The 18,087-nt window shown below is 35.4% G+C and overlaps 1 protein-coding gene and 1 long non-coding RNA gene across 2 annotated transcripts; one reads left to right on the forward strand and one right to left on the reverse strand.

Annotated features, from left to right (window-relative positions):
• The first annotated feature begins 6,802 nt into the window (after positions 1–6,802).
• Positions 6,803–7,737, forward strand: LOC134251928 (myb-related transcription factor, partner of profilin-like). Its single transcript, XM_062734349.1, has 2 exons — positions 6,803–6,970; positions 7,458–7,737. Exons 1-2 carry the CDS (start codon positions 6,828–6,830, stop codon positions 7,735–7,737), a joined length of 423 nt encoding a protein of 140 aa, XP_062590333.1. The 5' UTR covers positions 6,803–6,827.
• Positions 7,738–7,878: 141 nt separating this feature from the next.
• Positions 7,879–15,571, reverse strand: LOC134251929 (uncharacterized). Its single transcript, XR_009988848.1, has 3 exons — positions 15,206–15,571; positions 14,940–15,129; positions 7,879–7,976 (listed from the first exon to the last, which is right to left on the reverse strand). It is a non-coding gene; the product is annotated as an uncharacterized LOC134251929 (long non-coding RNA).
• Positions 15,572–18,087: the final 2,516 nt, after the last annotated feature.

An 18,087-nucleotide genomic window follows, 5' to 3' on the forward strand; every position in this document is an offset into this window, starting at 1 on the left:
CAAGTTTCTCTGACGAAGTTCTTAGAAAAAGACAAGACTATCAAAGAACTCCGGGAAAAACTCTCAGCTGTAGAAAAAGACCTTGAGGAATCGAAAAAAGTATTAACTGACTTTCAGAATGAGACCGAAAAGAAAGAGGAAGAGTTAAATTCACTTCGGAAATACAAAGAGTTTCATTCCTCGAGGAAAGCCATCTACAGTGGACCTCCCCGTGGAGCCAGGAAGCAGTATCCAAGGACTTCCAATGTTGTCAGAAGTATGCCTGACAGCACTAGACCTTCTTGGAAACACGAGGACGTGTTTCGGGGGGCAAGGGAGTACTGTGACCGTGTGAAATGAACAGATTTTGAGTCACAATTATATTCTTTGATAGTGCTAATTAAAACATAATGACAGACCTTGACCGCAAGACATTTGATGCTACCTGTACCTGAGTGAACATGTTAATTATTATTCAATTAATTTAATTATGTCAATTATGTCCATCTGCTTAGAGTAACTCTTCATTTTATTGTTTATTTCATCATTGTTATAAAGTGGTCGTTTCATACATGATCGTCAGTTGGAAACTGGACCTTGCATTGTCCACGCCGACACACAGATCGAGTAGAAACACCAAGATTTGGACCGTTAATAAATTATTAAACGAAGTACCGACTTGTGTATTTCTACCGGTTATAGGTACGCGAACTCCTGTGAACAAACTAACTACATACATATAGTTTTTATGAGGAAGGGTACTTCTTCTAATATCGTGAATTTCATGACCCCGGGGCCAGGGGTTTTGGTATTAGAGTGGGGCTCTAGATCTATTGATTTTATAGATAAAATGCACTAATTCTTTGAAAATCTTACCGCCTGGATTTTAAACAAACAGTACTTTGAAACATAACTCCATATACATAGTAATGGTGAGGAAGGGTGCCTCTTCCTTAATTGTGGATTCCAGGGTCATTGGTGTTGGAGCTGGGCTCTATTTATTATCTAGTGAATATAAATGCATTAATTCTTAGAAAAAAATCTCTGCTCCTGGGTATTGAACAAACTAACTACATACATAATTTTGATGAGGAAGGGTACCTCTTCTAAAATTGTGAATTTGATTTTCCCTAGGGCCAGAGGTTCTGGTGTTAGGATTGGGCTCTATTGTCTAGACAGTGAAAATACATTTATTCTTTGAAAATCTCCTATGCTCCTGGGCATTAAACAGTAATTTGAAAACGATACTGCTCGTACTGTTTTGATTAAATTTCGAGAAAACATACTAACAAACAAGTAACAAAACTACTTAAGGATATGTTTTTATTTTAATTTGATGAACGGTGTTTTATATGGTTATTAAAAATAGAAATTTCTGCGAAGTACTATCTAAATGCTACAATATAACTTGGGTATAATGTAGACTACACTGAGTAGATCACTGTTTAAATTATTAGCTCAACTGAGCTAAAAGCTCAAGCGAGTGTTTTTATCACCCGTTGTCCGTTAACTATTCACATTTTCAACTTCTTGAAGAATCACCAATCTTGAACCAAACAGGGTTCAAAGCATGTATATCGGTTTTGACTCATGCAGTTGTAGTCATATTGCAATCTTTTCACAAAAAGAGACATTCCAATTACTACTTTTCTCTTCCTTTGTCGTAAGTACAAACCAGTAGAACTTAGTCTCGAAAGAGACTTCTGACTTCATAAATTTTTTCTCATTTAAAGTAATACTTAATTACACAACTGAGTAAATTAATATGGTATATTAAAAGATATGAAAAGAAAACACAAAAATCCTCAGTTAAGCTTTAGCGCTTTCATTGTCAATCCTCAGAAGCTTACAACAGTGTATATATACACAAAGGATGAAGAAAAAAAATGAATGAATTTATACTTGCTTTTTTTTGTACAAATGCACGAATGCATAAATAATACATTTAATACATATTTACATACAACATGGTGTTCAACGTTCAATTAATTAACATTAAATGTAGATGTAATTCTCTATTTCATAATAGAAACGGAACAGTCCAAAATTCACAAGTGTCCAATAATAATTACAAGAAAAAGTTCAGACACTAGTATCAGTTGAAGGCACAGGAACACGAACTGAGACTAGGAGGATTTCAGAATAGTATTGGATCGATCGCTCTCCAAGTGTAAAAGTTTGGATTGTGGAAGTGCCTGGTCTGACTACACAGAGTTTATGAATGTATAACGGGGTCTCTGTTAAGAACAGCTTCTAGAACGCCTCTTTGCCTGCGTTATCCATCCCGGAGAGCTCATCAACGGATCCTCTCTCTTTCTTCAGCATGCCTGATTTTGATTTCCAATTTTTTCCAATACCTACCATCAGGAAAACGCAGCTCTTCTCTACGCTGTATCGATGATATGCCATCGGCAACCAGGTCAACGGGCTTTCAGGTTTGCATTCTGCATAATTACGGCTTCAAAATCGTTTATATCAAAGTTGGGGTTACGGCGAAGAAGAAACGTAAGACATTGATAAAATCTAGATGATGGTAGGATTGAGGGGATGACTCACTCTTATGAAGAACGTAGCAGGGAGTTTTAGTAAAAGTCGTCACAGGCGCAGGGGACGCAGATGACAAGTGTGACACTGGAGAAGGCGGAGCTAGAGCTGACGTCAGGAAGGTGACAGGGGGGTCCACAGATGCAGCAAAGGAAGGCTAGCAAACGTCCAGGAAATCAAAATCAGGCATGCTTAAGACAGAGAGAGGATCCTTTGATGAGCTCCCGGGTGGATAACGCAGACAAAGAGGCTTGACTACCTAAAGAAGTAGAAATCCCGGGAGTAGATAAAGAATCCCCCACAGCAAGGCCAGTTGGCGTATCTGAAATCTCCATTGACAGGAAAGGTAGAAGGCAACGGGAGGATCTTAGTAGCCACACAAGTTCCAGGGGTGTCTTTGGTAAGTGAGGTCTCTTCCCTACTAGATATTACTTTTCGCACTGGGGACTTGGTAGGCTTGTCTAGGCTGTAAAGATCAACCACCATGGGGCTACCCAGAGGGATAGATATAGATGAGGACTGTAGAGGCTTCAGCGGCTGGGTGGACTTCTGTGGCACCCTGTCAGTCAATGGGGAAACAGGAGTGCGACCAGTCGAGGGGAAACAGGAATCTGGCGGTGTCTTTGAGAGAGTTTCCGGGGTAGATTTCTTGCTGCTAATATTGGCGATCTCCTGGATAGGGTTCTGTCTGAACGATACTCTTTTGAAGATGCAGAATGTGAAATACTCCCTCCTCTCCTCCTCATAGTCCAGGTGAATGGTTGGCCTCGGTGTCAGCTGGATATATGATGCTCCATCAGGTAGCGAAGTGGCGGGATGGTATAGTGGCAGGTGGAACACTTGAGGACGTTTCCTAGAACCTTATGGAAATGTCTTGCTAGTTGTGTACGAAATTTGAAAGTACGGGGGCACACTTGGCAGTCAAACATCTGGAATCAAAACAAAAATGCATACGGCGACATTTTTAAAAAAAAAATTAATATTTGTAATATTGCAGGAATATTAATGAAAGTTTAAATAACCTTTTTGTGCCGTTTGTTTTTTTTTATTTTACTTGATGGTTTCTCCGGGTGCCGTCGCCCGCATGGCGCAGTGGTTAGAGCGTCTTCTCTAAAGTCGTGAAGTAAGGAGTCAATCCCTCAAGAAGTTCAAATTCCTCTGTGGGACGTGGGGACCAGTCTTTCGGATGAGACCGTATAAACCGAGGTCCCGTGTCGCAGTAGGTGCTGACACGAAAAAGATCCCTCGCTGCTCAATGGCCCTCGGTGACATTACCTGCAAATCTGTGGAAACCTTCAATCAATCGCACAGCTATCTCGCCCGTGGGAAAAATTATCTCATGAACGTCTGGACAATTGCTGCAGCTACTGCCTTAGAAATACGCCTGGCTGAAGACCCTGAAATGTGTAGAATGTCACCAACTAGCTTAAGCGTAAGAAGAGGAGAACTCGAAGCAAGGGAGGGATGCGTTGATTCCTCTTTACTTTCTCTTTACAAGGGGTTTGACAATATAGACGATAGAAGCCGATGGAAACCTACATCTTTGGAATACCTCCAACTCATCCAGACTCTCCAAGGGATTGCTTCTGTCCTGAAAAATCATGGGACACGTCTTTGCCATCGCTTTCTTCGTCAATATCTAACTGCAACAGCCATTTTGGATAGTTGAGAATAGACTTAAGTAACTTTCTTAAGAAGTGTTCTCAAATATTTGAGAATAAAACCTATTCTGAGATTGTTTAATGCTCAAAATTTCTATGGCGGTGGCTGAGTATGAGAATTGGGAACATTCTCAGACTTAAGTATGATTTATGGCGTTGAGGCCTGAATACCGTAATCTTGAATTTTGATTACAGTTTAAGAAGCGTTGATCTTTGCCATATCTTTGTTAATTATTTTAAGTACTATTCCAGAAGGTGTCAGGTCATTTCTCTCGAAAACTTTTTCTTTCCCAAGTTATTTCTCTCTCCTACCATTTCAAGGTAGGTCATTTCACCCCATTTTTAATCTGCTCTAATATAATTAGTCCCAATTTCATTCTTTTGTTATCAACTCCTACCTTGTCATGTTTTTTTTATTGATTTATGACTATAAAAACTGAAGGAGAGAAGATCTGCCGGTATCTTACATTCTTACTTTCAGGATTTTTTAAAATTACATTATAAAAACAATAAATTCATACCGTTGCCCAGCCCTTGCCACGTGGAGGCATCCTCGTTAATCAAGGGTCATAATTTTGAAAGAAAAATTTAAAACTAAAGTTAATAAATTTATTAAAATGATAAATATATACCTTAGCTGATAGGGACAGTATACAATATGTACAAAGTAGCCAATTCTCAAAAATTAGTTAATGCGAATTGCTCAACAACAAAAAAATACAGAAAACTTACTCCGTGTGGCCATAGACACCTTCACAAATTCTCAGGAAATGGCTTGTAGTGATCATTTCATCGTCATAGTCCGACTAAGCATGCTGAATTTTCTTTTCCACTCGTGTGCTGGTTATTCTTGCATCACGAGAAAATAATATTAAGGGGGCATGATAGGGGGGTGTTACCGATACATTTTAAGGTACACATGAAAAAGTTATCTTCGGTATCGTTGTTGGTTGTAGGTTGACCATAGGTTGAATAGGGAAGACAGCATTGTTAATTCACTGTCTTTCCATGTAGTCTGTGATAGACTTTAGAGAAGAAGATTCCTTAAATTTTTCTTGCATTGCCTGGAACATCGGGTTGATGTCATTTGAAGGCAGAAATGGAAGGGCTATGGGCCATTAGCTGTTTAATGAACCAGTAAGTTGCCTTTTTCTAACGATAGGTGGCAGCTAGTCCAAGGTTCTGCACATGTCTCCATAATGCCTGTGTCCAATGGAAGACGCACTCACGGATAGAAATGCCGGGCACTACTTCTCGGATGACCTGCCAAACCGCTAACGAAGGCAAATTGATATTTATAGTGTATCTTACAAGTACATGTATAATCCTCAACTCTCTTTTATTTATATACTCGGTACTATTTTTTTTATTTGCGTAATGAGAGTAGGAAAAATGAAATACCTTTATCAAAGTCCAGCATAATTTCCTCAACTGGTCCATCTAGCCGTTCTAATATGGCTTGCAAAACCTGAAGGAACAGAAAAGTCGAAAATATTTCTCTGATTTGCAATACCATTTTACAGGGATTTTTTTTACGAGTCTGTGATGCATTCGCATTGTGTCACATTACCTTTGCCTCACCATAATATAGTCTTTCTTCTTTCTCCTTGACATCAGGGCAAATACCAAAGGAAACCGTTTCTTTTGACCGCTCTGTTGCACAAAGGCGTGTATAGACATCATGAACTCGTAACATAAAGCTTGCTAAGATTTTGACTTAAATAGGCTCATAAGTAGGACTTTAGACACATTCCTAGGACCTTCCTAAGTATTACTTAAGTCAGTCTTATACCGTAACATAAAACAGACTAAGCAAGGTCTTAGCTAAGTCAAACTTAAGTCGAAAATATTTATTGGGAATAACTTTTAAATTTGACTATAAATTATAAATGAAACATGAATCAAGTCAAGTTGATTTTTTAAAGTAGAGATAAAATTAGTTAATTGGCAATTAGTTAATAATATATTTCGTTCTGAATTCCTTCTATGAAATATTCTTGAAATTGGAAATGCTTAAGATAAGGATGTGGAAAGGACAGGGCTTTAAAAAAAAAAAAAACAGGAAGTGATGGACTACTCGGTGCAGCAACGGATGCAGTTGGGGGGGGGGGGGGTGGCAGATTTTCATTCTTATAAAGTTTAACATTGAGTATGCACAGTTATAATCCTTAGTAATGATGCATCTAATACGATTTATTTTACTTGACATAATTGATCCATCTCTGAAAAAAATCCTGAATCCGCCCTTGTCGTGTTCAGTTTACATATTGTTATAATTACATATCGTTTAAGTCGCCCGCGTGGCGTAGTGGATAGAGCGTCTGCTCTAGAGTCGCGAAGTAAGGAGTCAATCCTTACGTCGCGGGTTCGAATCCCACTGCGGGACGTGGAAACCGGTCTTTCGGATGAGACTGTATAAACCGAGGCCCCGTGTCGCAGTAGGTGCTGGCACGAAAAAGATCCCTCACTGCTCAAAGGCCCTAAGTGCCGAGCATAGGACACAATTTGTAGCCCCCCACCGGCAAGTTGTGGCGTCTCCATATGAATGAAAAATTCTCGTGGGGGACGTTAAACAATCAATCAATCAATCAATCGTTTTGAGAAGTGTTCACTGCATGCGCTGGTTTCGTCGTTGTCGCAGACATGGCACGGAAACCGAATTTCTCCCTACTTGAAATCGAAAGTATTATTGAGGAAGTCCAAAACAATAGTGATATTATAAATTCTTCCTTTTCAAACGTATCGACGAATGCGAGTAAGCAAAGACTATGGAGTGGCATTACATCAAAGGAAAAGGATATTTATTTTCATATTTTTAACATGGATTCTAACAAAAGAATAAAATTAATGAAGTGTAGAAAAAACATTTTCACCTTCTGAAATTCTTTTTGAATATCAACACGTCTTTTTTATACACCCGTTTGAATCAATTTCAGTTTTGGGGGGGGGGGGGGTTACAACGAAATATTTTTAGTTTTTTGGGCACTACCAAACAAGTGTAATTGAAGAGAGAAATATGTCATCTCATGTATTTAATATTCTCAAAACATTAATCATTGGTGGAGCCCACCTCCCCCAGTACCACCCCGGGGGGTATAATGCCATTATACATAATGTCTTGCCTTTAATTTGCATACAGAAGATGAGTGTAATATAAACAGTGTACAACATATCTTTGTACCATATGAATTTCTTTTTAATAAGGGACTTTTTAATACTAGTAGTTAATGCAATATAATTATAACACTTTATAATATTTACAACATAACACTTAAAGGTGAGCATTGTCAGCGGTGTTGAAAGTACATCAGAAGATGTTCGGAAAAAATGGAGAAATGTATCTAGCGATACAAAGAAGAAATTGTCAATGGCTCTGAGGGAAGCAAGGAAGACTGGCGGAGGAGTGTCATCAGCGGAAGCGCTCATCAACACTGAGATAAAGATTTCTGAAACTATGCGCCAAACCCCCGCTGAGGGAATTCCCGGGGGATATGGCACAGCTGCTTGCAGCAACCCTCAGTCTGTCGATATTGTCAACGAAGAAGACAGGTAAATCACATTCATTGTTGTTTATAATATCTTCAATTTTAAAAAGATATTATTGAGATACATACTTTTGAATTTTTTGACTAACTAGTAAAACTTGTTAATGAACAATGAATTACAAGATCAAAGTCATAGTACATCCAGCCAATCAACTTGCAGTCACGGTGAATTAGGGAATTCTCGTCCAATGGTATCCACAAGAGCTCCAAAAGAAATAGACCCTCAGCCTTTGATGGAGAGCAGGACCTTATTAAAATAGAGAAGGAGAGATTAGAGGTACAAAAAAAAATTAATTTACGATATCATGAATTTATTATACTATGTGTTTGTTCTAAGAAATAACACTCAAACACAATTAAGAGAGAATGTCACGAACCGTCAAGCTTCTTCTATACATATCATGGAAACTTGAAAAATTTGCTTTTTTAAATGGCACTGATAGTGAAACATTTGGGATGCGCTGATAACATTTTGGTATAAAACATGTGGCCTTTGTGAACCGTTACCATGGAAACCAAGACCAAACATCCCCAAGTGTGCAACCATATTGGTGAAAGTATATTTACTACATTTTTAATTTGTAGATACATAGGTGTCACATCTTATTAAATAAAAGTTAAAACACATAAGCATAGAAACTTATTCTAATATTTTTACCACTAAACATCACTGGTTAGGAAGTTAAGAAAATATTTTTATGCTTCTATATTCTAATTTTGTCTTAAATAATTAAGCCAAAATAAGAATTAAATTCTTTAATCTACAACAAGATTATCTCAATCTGGTATTAAAAATTAAACAAACACTTCCTTTTCTACAGAGATTCGGTAAAAAAATGAGAAGCATATGTTGCAGATAATTTTTATGAGCAATTTTCGGAACGTTTACCTCACTTAAAAGCGCTTGAAAAATTCAAAGAGTAACTTCCCTTAGCTGAATCTTTTGTGTAAACAATATGCAATATGGCGGCAAACTTGTGTTTTCTGTGACAACGGGGCTACAGTGGAACAGAGCTTGATCTGACTGGGAAGCAGACTAGTCATGTAAGTAGAACTTATTAAGTATACAGATTTAAGATCTAAATTCATATCATAAAAAACAGTAAATAAAAATTTAGGGAACGTAATTTGTCTGCAGACATGCGGACTACCAAAAACTTGGTAAAGTCTAACGTTAATGCCATACTTAGGCTAATCATAGTAATGATGATATGAGTTTTAAATAAAATACATGGTCTCCTGTTGGGTAAAAATGTATGGGATATAACACAACATGATATCCTGTGCATATCCATTCAGTGTAGCATATCAAGAAATGACCGAATTTCCTCAGAATTTTGTGTTACTAAGCTTGTCGCATATGGATTCTTTGATACTTCAAATATTCGTAGTTTCTCTTTGATATTTTTTAGGAAATCTCTTTTTAGTTGTTTTTTACATGCAGAAGTCCATTTCAATTTTTTCCCCAGTTACATGTATATATAATATCCTCCAGTGTCTGGTCCCCCAGTGACTTGGATTTTGACACCCTATGCATGGTTTTAAGTAGTTTTGGATTTCTTGTTTATATGCTAAAATTTTGCATTATTTGGGGTCTTTGTCTTATATAAAAACTTGATTTCAAGCAGAACCGCTAATTTTTGTTTTAAAGGTGAAAATTAAACAAACAAAATGTTTCTGTTTCTTGTGTTTTTTTTTTGTTTTATGAATATTTATTTTCTAACTAAGACAATAAAGGGTGCGTGGGGATGGGGTAGAGGTCAACTTCTTTCAGTACCAAATTTTATTCACACAATTATTTCACTTTACTGTAATAAAAAGAGGGGGCCGGGGAGAGGGGACCCAACTGGCCTTTCAATGAACATTTTCAATGCTGAAATTTATGTTTAGAAAAAAAGGGGGGACAGGCCCCCCTGGTCCCCCTATTGCTACGTGCCTGTTTATAAAAAATATATAAATTACATGTTTAGGTCTCATTGTAGAGAATGCTCTACAAATTGATCATTTATCATGAATTTTGAGACGATTCTAACGGAGAAATACCGATAAGTGGGATAATAGGAACTACTTGAAATTTTTTGCATATCTTGTGTAGGAAAGTTTCAAATGTAATGTAACAATTTTAAACAAAATGCTATTAGGAATTGAAAAGGTAAGTTAAGGATTTTTTGATTCAGTTTAGAAATTTAAAGTCCTACGCAAATAATGTATGGTACCTAGGGTATTCCGTATAGGTATTACCATATAAGCAGAATTTTTATGCACCCGGATTAATAGATCTGGGGTGTATATTGTTTTTGTCCTGTCTATTTGTCTGTTTATCTGTTTGTCTGTCTGTCTGTTGTCAACTTTAACATTCGCCAAAACTTTTGAACCATGATAGATAGAGGCCTAGCTCATATTTGGTTTGCACACTCCACTAATTATGTTCTTTCGAATGACTTCAAGGTCAATGACCTTGTAACCTTGATTGTGACCTATATGCTTAAAATAACTTTTTCGAACTTTCGCAATTACTTTTGAACCATAGGAGATAGAGACTTCATATTTGGTAAGCATACTACACTAATTAAGTTCTTTTAAATGACACCAAGATCAATGACCTTATGACGTAAAATGTAACCAAAATGCTAAAAGTAGCTTTTTCGAATTTTCACCATAACTTTTGAACCACGAGTAAAAAGATCAGAAATCAAGGGTCATAAAAAATGAACACTAGATATTGGAAGCCCTTGTTAGCTCATTATATTGAGAACAACTTTCAAATTTAGTATACTGGTACTGTCTAAGAAGTAAATTAAGCTCAATGATATTGAGGTCTGACATTGATCAATTTTAATAAATTGTTTACCCTAGAATTTTAAGTGACCTATTGCTTTACTTTGATACTTTCTAATTTTAAATATTGAAGGGGGTTATATTTTTATGCCCCTTTATGAATATGGCCAGGCCATATAGTGTTTGTCATGTCTGTCTTCTGTCCTTCCTCCCTTCCATCTTTCTGTCCTTCAATCACACTTTGCATTTAGCTCAGTGCAAAGCTTAGTTTAAAAAAAACTATCCAAGATATTTTCATCAAACTTCATATGCTGATAGGTATTGATGAGAGCTTTGCAACTGCATCAACATTTTTTGACTTTGACCTTTCCTTTGACCTGACCTTACTTTTCCTAAATTAGTGTTAAACTTCGTATGCTAATACGTATTGATGTAAGCAATTCAATTGCTTTAACTTTTTTGACCTTGACCTCACTTTTATCAAATGTGTTTAAGTCGGTTTTAAATAAACCATAAACTTAATATGCTGATACATAATGATGAGAGCTTTCCAACTTCATCAACATTTTTGACCTTGGCATTTCCTTTGACCTTGACCTCACTTTAAAGAAATTAGTGTCAAACTTCATATGCTGATACATACTGATGTAAGCAATTCAACTGCATCACTATTCAAGATATTTTGATCAAATTTCATACACTAATACAAATTTTCATTTTCCATTACTAATATACCCTTGAAGGGGCATTCATGTCCTATGGCCATATTTCTAGTTTCATAAATTTCTTACTTATTTAATTTTTTATTTTAACTATTTTTTTTCAAGACATCAGGAAAAGAAAACACTGTTGTATAAGACACAATTAAAGAAGATGGAGGCTCATCTGTAAATCAAGAACTCACAGTTCATAGGATACCTTCCAGCAGTTATTCACAATCATCTGATGGTGTAAATCCAAGCACAAATACAGATGATTTTGATTAGATTGTAAGTAGCAATTTAAGATATAAAATTTAATTTTTTTTTGTTACAAGTCTCTTAAAGGATATTTTTACTTATAAAATGATCAACTTAAATATTCTTTTTTTTAATGTTATATATACATACATGTATATTCAAATTGTTCACAACATTTACAATAAAATGAATTTTATAATCATTCAAGGTGAGATAACATAACATATCTGTCCAAGCTTATTACCAAAAGTACTGAAGTTATTCCACATTATTTTATCACTATACATAAATAATTTAATTTTGTTTGTATTCTTGCCTCTCATTGGTTGATTTCCAAAAAGGAACACAAATTATTTTGTATAATCTGGTTTAGTATGGGGACACACCCCCTTGACGACCAGCTGAATCATCCGTATCCATGCAATCCCCTCATTTTCAGTCCTCGGGATTCATGGAAAATTCCAGATTTAATAAATGTACCTTTAACTTCAAAAAGTAACTCAATCTTACCACATGTAAACAAACATCATTGCTGCTAGTTCTGTGAATCAGTTATTACCTCCCCTTGTTTCCCATCACTTCCATTACTATGGTTGTATTATTGAGCGGCAAATTTGAACTCATAAAAAGCAGCACAATTTTACATCCACATTTGTTTATTCTAAAATTAAATTATAAGGAATGACTCTAATTCTTGGCCAAATTATTCGGGTATAACCAGGTTTGGATCAGTTTACACTTTTTTATAATCCAATCCCCAAGCGTAAACTGACCCAAACCAGGTTATATCGAATAATTTGGCCAAGAATTAGTCATTCCTTAAGTAGAGTATCAATCCAAGCAAACTTTGTGCCATTTTGAGGACCATGTCCTATTGATAGGAGGGTATAAAATTTTCAATTTTGGTTAAGTTGGTGTCTTACAAATGAAATTTTCTTTGTAGATAAGTACGCAAGTGTCCATTAATTCACAAGGCAGCCTCTGGTTACCAAGCAGTCAAGATACATATGAAGAAGAGGAAGGAGGTGATCACCTAGAAAACATGAATAACAAGAGGAAAGCTCTAGACACTTTCCTGCAAAGTTGTGGCCTAAGTCCAGTAAAGAAGCAACTCAGAACAGATTTGAATGAAGCATCTGACCATACAAAAAGTGATTATATATCATCAGCTAAATAAATTTTTCAAGAGGTTGTGAATGTCCTTGCACCAGGTCAAGGCTCTCTTCTGCTGGATGCTTTATTGAAAACTGCTTCAGATTCTGCTGATACCAACATACTGCGATTTCTTTCAAAAGCCTATAACCTTTCTACTGACTGGGGATCACAGAGACAAATTTTGTCATTATTTGCTCATTCATACTCAGTGTTGCTTTGGTCAGATATATATTGCTAAGGAAAAATATGAATTTTTTTAAAAATATTAAATTGGTGTAAAATGTAATCAACTTATCTATTAAAAATTTGTATAAACAATTTTTAAATATGAAGTTATTAAATGAAAAAATAGATCAATTTCTGTCTTAACACTATACTGTTGCTATGATCTGATTATGGTTGCTAGACCATTTTCAATTTGTATTTGTTGTATTGTTTAAAGGAATCACTGTCTAGTTTTGAGAGTATGCCAGGGCATCAACAATAGTGGGAAACATCCCATTATGCTAAAATTATCCGATGTTTCCAACTATTGTTGATGTCCCTGGCATACTCTCAAAACTAGACTGATTCCTTATATTTCCATTTCATTGTGAAATAAAATTGTAGATTTAAACTTTAAAAATGTAGACATAGACTTAAATCACACGAGGACTTCCATGCCAATTTCAATAGTCCTCGCCCACCGACATCAAACACAAAGGCAGCCGCACAAGATTTACATGCATATTTGGTCTCCTTAGCGTCAGACACAGAGACAGATGCGTACAAGATTTGCATGCGTATTAGGCCTCCTTAGCTCCTGACCTATCGACCTGCCTAATTTACATTCCGGTAGAATTATCAAGAAATAAACTCCGTCAACTTTCAAAGAGTTATCATAGAGAAAAAAATTAGAAATGGAAATATTTTGTTATCAAATTCTTTTTAGAGGATACCTTTCAATTTTAAAGATAACCACTCTCTTAATAATTAAATTTTAGCAAAATATTAGATAGAGAGATTTCACTAATTTGTTACGACACCTTTCACCATCTATACTCCTTTCCATAAAGTTAGTGGAACAGTGTCCTTGAATTTGCTTCTTAGTTTTATTTATAACTATGGTAGATCAAAATCTTAGACTAAAATTACATAAATATTGGATCTAAGGATGCACACTATTAGATTATCCGTTTGAATTCCCATAACTATTCTTTTGGAGTATCATCAATAGTTTTTATTGATAATTCATGAATAACAAAATGTCTTTTCAGCTCTGTTGCTACTGACCTCATTTGGTTGCTATGCACAGAATATGATCAATGTATAAATTTTAGTATATTTTATTTTTTTTTAAAGAAAAAAAGGTTTTTCAATTAATTTATACTTATAAATTATAATACATGTTCTCCTCTATTTTTTTGACATGATGTTTCGAAAATGCCTTGGTTGCTATGCAGTAAATTTGGTTGCTATGGGCACATTACAGGATTTTTATCCCAAAATTTCACTATATTTATTAATGATGCAAGAGTATGATAGCTTTTATACATACAATTGTATCAATTTGGAAGAAAATTAAAATTTACCTAAAATATTGGAAGTGAATTTTAAGCATTCTTTAAAGAAATCAACCATGAAATTGAACAGTTTTCCCACAAAAATAGTAAAAATGCTTCTCAATTTTTTATGTCAGTCTTAAAGATCAACATGTATTGTGCAAGAATAAAATTCATTTAAATGCTGAACCTGTTGTAGATTTTATATATGTAAGTTTTATTTTGACAGATAAATATTTAAATTTTCACATTGTTCAACTATATAGTATTTGTGTTGCCATGGCAACAGATGTATGGGTATTTAGATTTGTTTTGAAACTTTTTTGTACACTACATATCTTTAATAGTTTGCATAAAGTTTGTTTAGGGTGATATCAGTATTCTTTCTGTAAAAATATTCTTCTAAAAAAGTTAAAATTTAAGCTTTTTTTCCTTCACTTATGGTGGTTTCCATGGCAACACATAAGAAGGTAGATAAATAATAGTTTTGTTGGTCAAACATCATTTTCATATATGTGAAAGTTGTGTACAATGAACACTTTTTACAACCAATACAAGAAAACAGGAGGTTAAAATTTTAAGTTTCCATCTGAAGCTTGATGATTCGTGACATTCTCTCTTAAAGTGTCAATATCCATTGTAGATAGAGAAGAAGAGGTTGGAGGTAGATGAGAAAAGACTAGAGATATAGGAAAGAAGATGCCAGTTAGAGGAAGAAAGAAACACGGGGATTTCTTATTTGTAACGAAAACAGAAATGTAAAATACTATATTTTACCTGCAGAGTTCAATGACTTCCAATAAAATTAGGAAAGTCTCAATGCAAGATGCCGTCTTGTCTCTCTTCCGTCATTGACAATTCCATCGTAGATAAGATTGTCATTTAACTCCATAGGTATCTCATTTTCTGGCAGAGGAATTCTTTTGTTTATGCACATGTTGTGCAACACAGCTGTTGCAACAATAATCTGAAATTGAGCTTTATTTCATTAATGTTGCGGTGTTTTAAAGACAAATAAATAATTCAATTACAATAAAGTGTACCTTGCAGGCTTTCGTGGGATCAAATAATATAGGTCCACCACTTTTATCAAGGCATCGGAAACGACCTTTCCACACTCCAAAACAGCGCTCGATTGTGTTTCTCGCCTTCATGTGACGTGAACTATCGAAATTCACTAGGTGTGGAAGATTGAAGATATGGGGTCAGCATCCAGGGTCTGAGGGGGTATGCTGAATCTCCCAGAAGCCACCCTTCGCCTATTTCACCTAAATACAAATATTAATATATTTCATCTGTCATATCAAATTTGAGCTTGTTTCATATATATGTATATCAGATAGCATTTAAAATTATGCTTAAAAATTATTATATTCAATACTAATACTTACCACATTCAAATAGCATTTAAAATTATGCTCAAAAGTTATTGTATTCAATACTAATACTTACCACTTTCAAACTTCAACGAAAGAGAAGAGTCTGTCCATGTGAAGGAATCATGTGAACTTCCAGGCCACTTGGCCACTAAATTTGTAAATCTGAGGTCGGAGTCACACACACCTTGTACATTTATGTAATGAAAGTTCTTTCTGTTGACATACAAATGTTCATCTTGTTTGGCCGTTTTAATGGGAACATGAGTTCCATCATAGCAACCCAAAATATTAGGAAACCTTGAAAACTCGTGATATTTTTGCATTACTGTGATTTTCTCTACATTTGAGTTTGGAAATCTTATATTCGTCTACATGATTTGCAATACGTGTTGATACCTATGATATTACCCGTGACACTGTCATTCTAGACATACCGTGAGCATCTCCTAAAACACTAAACAGACTACCGGTTGCATATATCTTAGAGCCGTGAAAACCTGAGTAGAGACATTCAATGCGTGGTTTCTTTTTGTCTGACGTTCCACGTCACATCTAACTAACTCACAAACTCTCTCTATCAAATCTCTGTCGATGCGATATCTTGAAATCAAATATTCATCGTCCTCTGTCTCTCCAAGAAACACCCTGTCTTGCAATGTCCTGTTCTTTGTAATATTTCTCAAACAGGTCCAGTACAATCACTACATTTAGCTACGTAGCTATATTTACCTACTTAGGTATTTAATCCTACCGGTAGTACTGTAGCTTTATTTACCTACTTTGTGTACTTCCGCCCGTGTTTTTTGATTTTTCGCGGAAAAATCAGAGGCGCAAGATGGTAAGTAGCAAGACTTTAAATCCGCACCTTGATCGATACTTTAACACCACGCATTAACTTTATATTTACTGCATTTATGCACTGTGGCGGGTTAAATCATTGCCATACATTAACGTAAGGGGAAAAGTGTAAGTATTTAGCTAAATTTTATCATAAAATGGCAAATTGAAAAAGGCTTGTGAAATTTTTTGTAAAATATTTATTTTTTTTATTTTTTATTTTTTTTTAATTGGAAAGGAGAGCAAAGAACATTCGTTCGACGGAGTGAAATTAAGTAGAGGGAGGAATCTTAAAGGGCAGCAAAAACGGGGGAAAGCCAGGAGCGGCCCTGTGAACATGAATTTGATAGAAAATGGAGAGAAGAGAAAACAGGCCCTCTGCCACAGAAAAAAACTCTTTTAAATAAAGTTGGTATTTCATCTATATATATTTCTATATAAAGATTCAAGATCAATAATTCTAACAATCGATCAACTTCACTTTCATTTTCTGTAGTTTGTCGGCTGTCCATATGTTCGATTATGCTTCTTAAATCTTTTTAAAATTTAATTAAAATGGCCTTTTTCTCGTTCTTGACATCCTTCCAAAGATGATTCTGTTGCAAACCTAAATGAATGCACAATATAATTAATTTTAATTTGTATTTTGGAATGTAATTATATATTTTTTTAATTCATATGAATTTTTAATATGGGTTAATTTTTGGAGGGGGGGGGGTAAAAATTATACCTATTTCAAAGTCCTGATCCTCGAGCTTGTCCAAGTCCTGTAGAATTAGTTGACTGATTTCCTGTTTAGTCTTCCTCTGTATGAAATTTAAACTTGTCCTATCATCGGGTAATATAACAAGAGGCCCATGGGCCTTATAGGTCACCTGAGCATTATGCAACAACTTTCAAATGATTGACTTTGGTTCATGTTTTAAGCTAGATGCTATGGCATTCACAATTTTGAAAGAGGCACCATTGCTAATCATAACTATACACTTAGCAATTGTTTAGTTTGTTTACTTAATACCGATAAGCAGGGTAGGGGAACAAAAAAGTATGTCAACTAATCAGTAATAATCAGGAGTGCACCTACCACACATGAACCCCTGACCCTAGGTCTACACATTGCACAATTTTTGAAAAAGCACACTTGCTTATCAAAAATGTTTGATTAATACCAAGGAGCAGATTTCAAACAATTCATTTTCAGTATATAAGTAGAGCCCCCCTCCCCATTTTGGTATCCCTGACCCAGGGGCCTTGAAATTCACAATTCTGGAAGAAGAGTCCAATTCATAACTATGTAAATAGTTCATCTGCTTATTACCCAGGAATAGAGAAAAAGATTTTCATAGATGTAATGTATTTTCACCATATAATCATTATAGTGCCCCGCCCTCAAACCAGAACCCCTGACTCTGGGACCATAAATTTCACAATTTTGGTAGAGGCACTCTTGCTCAACATAATTATGTACTTAATTAGTTTATTTTAAACCAAGGAGCAGAGAAGAAGATTTTCAAATATTTCATGCATTTTCACTATATAATCAATAGAGCCCAGCCCTAACACCAGAACCCCTGGCCCTGGGGCCATAAATTTCACAATTTTGGTAGAGGCACTCTTGCTCATCATAACTATTTACTTAGTTAGTTTAATACCTAGGAGCAGAGAAGAAGATTTTCAAAGATTTAATGCATTTTCACTATATAATCAAT

This window comes from Saccostrea cucullata, unplaced genomic scaffold (assembly GCF_032062105.1).
Source record: "Saccostrea cucullata isolate Sc308-1 unplaced genomic scaffold, CSIRO_AGI_Scuc_v1 ctg1638, whole genome shotgun sequence".
NCBI classification, from domain to species: Eukaryota; Metazoa; Mollusca; class Bivalvia; order Ostreida; family Ostreidae; genus Saccostrea; species Saccostrea cuccullata.

Coding starts and splice junctions, on each gene's coding strand:
- LOC134251928 (XM_062734349.1), top strand. CDS start 6,828: ATGGCACGGAAACCGAATTTCTCCCTACTTGAAATCGAAAGTATTATT. Junction 6,971..7,457: donor CTATGGAGTGGCATTACATC/AAAGGAAAAGGA, acceptor AACATAACACTT/AAAGGTGAGCATTGTCAGCG.